General features: G+C 41.4%; 1 protein-coding gene across 1 annotated transcript in view; it reads right to left on the bottom strand.

Moving 5' to 3' along the window:
• LOC311248274 (sterile alpha motif domain-containing protein 11-like) overlaps positions 1–7,500 on the bottom strand; it is a gene marked incomplete at both ends in the record, with an annotated part of 54,270 nt that overhangs the window by 6,120 nt on the left and 40,650 nt on the right. The window contains 1 exon segment of the mRNA XM_084339187.1: positions 6,317–6,409. Within this exon segment, the coding sequence (XP_084195313.1) occupies positions 6,317–6,409 (93 nt within the window).

Below are 7,500 nucleotides of genomic sequence, written 5' to 3' on the forward strand. Positions count from 1 at the left end.
ACTCTGTGTATCACTCTGTGTATCACTCTGTGTATCACTCTGTGTATCACTCTGTATATCACTCTGTGTATCACTCTGTATATCACTCTGTGTATCACTCTGTGTATCACTCTGTGTATCTCTGTATATCACTCTGTATATCACTCTGTATATCACTCTGTATATCACTCTGTGTATCACTCTGTGTATCACTTTGTGTATCACTCTGTGTATCACTCTGTATATCACTCTGTGTATCACTCTGTATATCACTCTGTGTATCACTCTGTGTATCACTCTGTATATCACTCTGTATATCACTCTGTGTATCACTCTGTGTATCACTCTGTATATAACTCTGTATATCACTCTGTGTATCACTCTGTATATCACTCTGTGTATCACTCTGTGTATCACTCTGTATATCACTCTGTATATCACTCTGTGTATCACTCTGTGTATCACTCTGTGTATCACTCTGTATATCACTCTGTATATTACTCTGTATATTACTCTGTATATCACTCTGTATATCACTCTGTATATTACTCTGTATATCACTCTGTATATTACTCTGTATATTACTTTGTATATCACTCTGTATATCACTCTGTGTATCACTCTGTATATCACTCTGTATATCACTCTGTATATCACTCTGTGTATCACTCTGTATCACTCTGTGTATCACTCTGTGTATCACTCGGTATATCACTCTGTGTATCACTCTGTATATCACTCTGTATATCACTCTGTGTATCTCTGTATATCACTCTGTATATCACTCTGTGTATCACTCTGTGTATCACTCTGTATATCACTCTGTATATCATTCTGTATCACTCTGTGTATCACTCTGTGTATCACTCTGTGTTTCACTCTGTGTATCACTCTGTATCACTATGTATAACACTCTGTATATCACTCTGTGTATCACTCTGTGTATCTCTGTATATCACTCTGTATATCACTCTGTATATCACTCTGTGTATCACTCTGTGTATCTCTGTGTATCACTCTGTATCACTCTGTGTATCACTCTGTATATCACTCTGTGTATCACTCTGTGTATAACTCTGTATATAACTCTGTGTATCACTCTGTATATCACTCTGTGTATCACTCTGTGTATCACTCTGTGTATCACTCTGTATATCACTCTGTATATCACTCTGTGTATCACTCTGTGTATCACTCTGTGTATAACTCTGTGTATCACTCTGTATATCACTCTGTGTATCACTCTGTATATCACTCTGTATATCACTCTGTGTATAACTCTGTATATCACTCTGTGTATAACTCTGTGTATCACTCTGTATATCACTCTGTGTATCACTCTGTGTATAACTCTGTATATCACTCTGTGTATCACTCTGTATATCACTCTGTATATCACTCTGTGTATCACTCTGTATATCACTCTGTATATAACTCTGTGTATCACTCTGTATATCACTCTGTGTATCACTCTGTATATCACTCTGTGTATCTCTGTATATCACTCTGTGTATCACTCTGTATATCACTCTGTATATCACTCTGTGTATCACTCTGTGTATCACTCTGTGTATCACTCTGTGTATCACTCTGTGTATCACTCTGTATATCACTCTGTATATCACTCTGTGTATCTCTGTATATCACTCTGTGTATCACTCTGTGTATCACTCTGTGTATCACTCTGTATATCACTCTGTATATCACTCTGTGTATCTCTGTATATCACTCTGTGTATAACTCTGTATATCACTCTGTATATCACTCTGTATATCACTCTGTATATCACTATGTATATCACTCTGTGTATCTCTGTATATCACTCTGTGTATCACTCTGTGTATCACTCTGTATATCACTCTGTATATCACTCTGTATATCACTCTGTGTATCACTCTGTATATCACTCTGTATCATCACTCTGTGTATCACTCTGTGTATCACTCTGTGTATCACTCTGTGTATCTATGTATATCACTCTGTGTATCACTCTGTGTATCACTCTGTATATCACTCTGTATCATCACTCTGTGTATCACTCTGTGTATCACTCTGTGTATCACTCTGTGTATCTATGTATATCACTCTGTGTATCACTCTGTGTATCTATGTATATCACTCTGTGTATCACTCTGTATCACTCTGTATATCACTCTGTATATCACTCTGTATATCACTCTGTGTATCACTCTGTATATCTCTGTATATCACTCTGTGTATCACTCTGTGTATCACTCTGTATATAACTCTGTATATCACTCTGTATCACTCTGTATATCACTCTGTGTATCACTCTGTGTATCACTCTGTATATAACTCTGTATATAACTCTGTATATCACTCTGTATATCACTCTGTATATCACTCTGTGTATCACTCTGTATATCTCTGTATATCACTCTGTGTATCACTCTGTGTATCACTCTGTATATAACTCTGTATATCACTCTGTATCACTCTGTATATCACTCTGTGTATCACTCTGTGTATCACTCTGTATATAACTCTGTATATAACTCTGTATATCACTCTGTATCACTCTGTATATCACTCTGTGTATCACTCTGTGTATCACTCTGTGTATCACTCTGTGTATCACTCTGTATATCACTCTGTATATCACTCTGTATCACTCTGTATATCACTCTGTGTATCACTCTGTATATCACTCTGTATATCACTCTGTGTATCACTCTGTGTATCACTCTGTATATCACTCTGTGTATCACTCTGTATATCACTCTGTGTATCACTCTGTATCACTCTGTATATCACTCTGTATATCACTCTGTGTATCACTCTGTATATAACTCTGTATATCACTCTGTATCACTCTGTATATCACTCTGTGTATCACTCTGTGTATCACTCTGTATATCACTCTGTATATCACTCTGTGTATCACTCTGTATATAACTCTGTATATCACTCTGTATCACTCTGTATATCACTCTGTGTATCACTCTGTGTATCACTCTGTATATCACTCTGTGTATCAGCACACAGAGCGTTGGTTGGACAGCAGTGCAGGGTTCAGAACACCGTGGTCATTGGGACAAAAAGAGAAATTGATAGAATCCACTTTTTGCAATTTGAGATGAAAATCCGTCTCTGTGTAAAAGAAGACAAAAGAAGCGAATGATTTCTTCTTGTTAGCAGGCTGTGGGATATTAGCACTGGATAAGCAGAGCGATGCTGACACCTTACTTTAGCCTGGCATCGACCTGATATCTGATGTTGGTGTCACTGCATCACATACACACCCACACACACACGCACGCACGCACACACACACACACACACACACACACACACACACACACACACACACACACACACACACACACACACACACACACACACACACACACACACACACACACACACACACACACACACACACACACACACACACACACACACACACACTCCCACCTTCTCTCTTTTTTACATGCATATCTCCACCATTAGCTGCAAGCCTGCAACTATAAACAATGCGATACAAACAGTAGAACCAATGGTTTCTACCAAATGGATACAACTCTTTAAATATGTGCATGCGTGCGGCAATCAGGGTGTGGCAGGCGTGTGCCTTAGTGTGCGTGGCCATGTGTGTGTAACTGCTACGGCTCCAGAGAGAAGGGGGTGGGGGGCGTGTGCCTTAGTGTGCGTGTACATGTGTGTGTAACTGCTACGGCTCCAGAGAGAAGGGGGTGGGGGGCTGCCCTTGGCTTCGCCTGCTGTATAATGCATCAGCCAGGAAGTCTTCCACAGGACCCCAGAGAGACAGGCAGGGTGGCCATGCTGGCTCGACCCAGGGAGCCCAGTTGCACTCCACGCAAGGGAAAAATGAATAATAGAGGATGGCGACTGGATCACGGAGCTGTAGAAGGGCATTGCTTTGTGCACATAGGCCATGTCAATGTTTTAATGCGCTGTGTTCGCTATTATCACTTCACTTCTGAGAGTAGACAAGAAGTGTAAAAGCAGCTAAAGAATCAATCTCATCACTGGGAGTTATGGAAAGGATGATTATTCACACTATAACTATAAATGTGTGTATATGCACGCACGTGTGTGTGTGTGTGTGTTATAACTTGGAGTAAAGCAGATATGACACCCCTGCCCTGTTTCCCTGTAATGACTTCCTCTCACAGCTTCGCTAACACCCCTCCCCCTCTGAGAGAGAGAGAGAGAAAGAGAGAGTGTGTGTGTGTGTGTGTGTGAGTGTGTGTGTGTGTGTGTGTGTGTGTGTGTGTGTGAAAGAGAGAGAGAGAGAGAGAAATGGGTTGATCGAGCAAAAGTGTGTCTGCATGTATGTGAGAAAGCGAGAATGTGTGTTGCCATATATGCCAGAGTGTGTGTGTGTGTGTGTGTGTGTGCGTGCGCGCGTGCACATGTGTGTATGACTGTGTGTATGTGTGTGTAAGGGCTGGTCCATCCTCACCTCACCCTATCGCTCAGCCCTTTGATCACACCCACTTTCTCTTCCTCCTCTAAATCAATACCAGTCACTCCTCCTCCTCCTCCTCCTCCTCCACCTCCTTCCATCCTCTTCCTCCTCTATCACTCCTTCATCCTGTCCTCTGTCAGAACAGTCTCTTTCATCCCTCTCTTCCTCATAATAAAAAGTCTGTCTTAAGATTTCCAGATGATTGAGGTTTTCAAACGTGATTATCTAAAGCCTGAAGGTTCGAGTGTTGTGTACTTTCATAGTTAAAGACAGTAGATTGATTGATTGATTGAAAACTTTATTAACAGATTGCAGAATAAGTACAATACAGTACAGCTCAATACACACAATTGTTAAGGGGATGCAGACCAGAGAAAGACTTTCGTCTTGTTTACATCAGGGTCCCCCATTTTCAATTCATAGAGGCTGTGTATTTTCAGGTGATGTAGAACAATCGGATTCTAAATAATCTGTATCACATAATACACTGTGTACAAGTATGTAGTGCTGGGCGATACGGAGAGAAATCGCATCACAATATACTTTTTCATATTAGTCTGTATTGATAGTAGCCATTATGTATGAAATATTGCTTTTAAGGTTAATTCCTGCTTCAGTCTGAAGCCTAAGTTATAATTAGGGATGCTCGATATTGGCTTTTTTACCAATACCGATATACCGATATTGTCCAATTCTTAATTTCCGATACCGATATCAACCGATATCAACCGATATCAACCGATACCGATATATGCAAGGTTTCCCCCCCAAAAAAACGGAATAATTTCAGGTAATTAACATTACATATCTCTTGTCGTGGAATTAATACAACATTATGCATACTTTTGACAATAAATAAAATCAGAATCTGTTCTTACTTGCTTGCCTGGGTAAATAAAGGTTAAATAAATGTAAAAAGAAAAAATCAAAATTCAAATATATATATGTTTGGAAAACCGATACCGATATTTTCCGATATCACATTTTAATGCCAATATCGGCCGATAATATCGGTAGGCCGATAATATCGGACATCCTAGTTATAATCATACTTATCTTCAGGCCATCTCCAACATGACCACATGAAATAAACCAACGCTTCTCTGGGTTTGGGACTGAACAGACAGACAATCTACTTATACAAATATGCTAAATATGATGCTCTAAATGCTATCAATGTTATCGTGGTAAAGTAAATTTCTGGTGATAATTATTTATATTGTTTTGCTGCCTGGTCCTAGAGAGGACACAATCGTAAACACACACACACACACACACACACACACACACACACACACACACACACACACACACACACACACACACACACACACACACACACACACACACACACACACACACACACACACACACACACACACACACACACACAACACACACACACAGGGCTGGCCTGACACATAAGCAAACTAGGCGCCTGCTTAGGGCCCCTGTGGCCACCAGAGGGCTCCCAAGAGCACTTGAAATTTCCCACAAGAGAGCTTGACATTTTTATTATTATTATATATTTTTATATATTATATTATGTCAATGGTAATCATACAAAAATGCTATCATGTTAACAGGCTGTCTAGCTAATACTACTTTTTTTTTATTAGACAAAAATCCATAAGATTATACAGCTTTACAAAGACAACAGGATACAAGCTAAACAAGGCACAAAAAAAAAAGAAAAAAAAATACATAGTAACCCGGGAGTAGTAGGTGTGCAAATGATCAAGCATTATCAATAGTCAATAGTATCGGCGGTGCATGGTGGTGGGGGGCCTCCAAATCTAAATCTGCTAAGGGCCCCATAAAGGCTTGGGCCGGATCTGCACACACGCAGATACACACACACACACGCACACAACGTGGTCTTACCTTTGGGGGACACACTACGGGACTTCTTGCTTTCAGAGGGACACTCGCTGCTGCTGTTGGGTGAGTAGCTTCTCCTCTTGCCTAGAAGGTCATCTGTCAACACACAAAGAGAGAGAGAGAAGGAGAGGTCAGTGAGAATGCAGGAGCGATAGAGAGATAGCTCTGTATCCCTGCCTTGCTCTGCTGTGTGTACCTGTGTACATGCCGGCTGCTTTGGAAAATTATACTTAGGAGAGAAAAAGAAAGGGAGCCAAAGAGAAAAAGGAGAGAGAGCGAGAGAGAGAGAGCGAGAGGGCGAGTGAAGCCAGCCACGGGCGTCTGGAGATGTGCCTGCTCTGTCAGAGATGAGAGGGGCCTGCACCGCTGAGGATGACAGATCTGCCTGGCTTACTCACACGTGTGTGTATGTGTGTCTGTGTGTGTGTGGGAAAGGGAGGGGGATTCTCTCTCTCTCTCCCTTCTCACTGTTCTTTCTGCTGTCTCTCCTCCTGACTCTCTCTCTCTCTTTCTCTCTCTCTCTCTCTCTCTCTCTCTCTCTCTCTCTCTCTCTCTCTCTCTCTCTCTCTCTCTCTCTCTCTCTCTCTCTCTCTCTCTCTCTCTCTCTCTCTCACTTCTCACTGTTCTTTCTGCTGTCTCTCCTCCTGACTCTCTCTCTCTCTCTCTCTCTCTTCATCTGTGATCACATCGGCTCTTCCTCTCTTTTCTCCAGATGTCGGCAGGAGAAAAGCCTCCGACTGAACTAAAACACACCACAGTCTGGCTTTTGCATTCCTCTATGTGCCTGGATCCCCTCACTGTTTTAATTATTCTATCTGTTCTTCTTTTTCCCTATCTCTCTCTCTTCTCCTCTCTCTCTATCTCGCTCCCCTCTCTCCTTCTCTCTCTATCTCGCTCCCTCTCTTTCTCTCTCCCTCTCTTTCTCTCTCTATCTCTCTATATATGTATCTCTCTCTCTCTCTCTCTCTCTCTCTCTTCTCTCTCTCTCTCTCTCTCTCTCTCTCTCTCTCTCTCTCTCTCTCTCTCTGGTTGAGCTACATACTCCACTTTATACACCACTATCTGTCATATTTCTGATATTCCTTCTTTCATCTTTCTGTCTGCCTTCCTGCTTTCCTCTCCCTCCATCCCTCTCTCTCGCTCCTAGGTGTGTTTGAACACTCCTCCCATTGGGGAGGGGGGGTGGG

This window comes from Notolepis coatsorum, assembly GCF_963971535.1.
Source record: "Notolepis coatsorum genome assembly, contig: SCAFFOLD_1271, whole genome shotgun sequence".
In the NCBI taxonomy this organism is placed as follows: Eukaryota; Metazoa; Chordata; class Actinopteri; order Aulopiformes; family Paralepididae; genus Notolepis; species Notolepis coatsorum.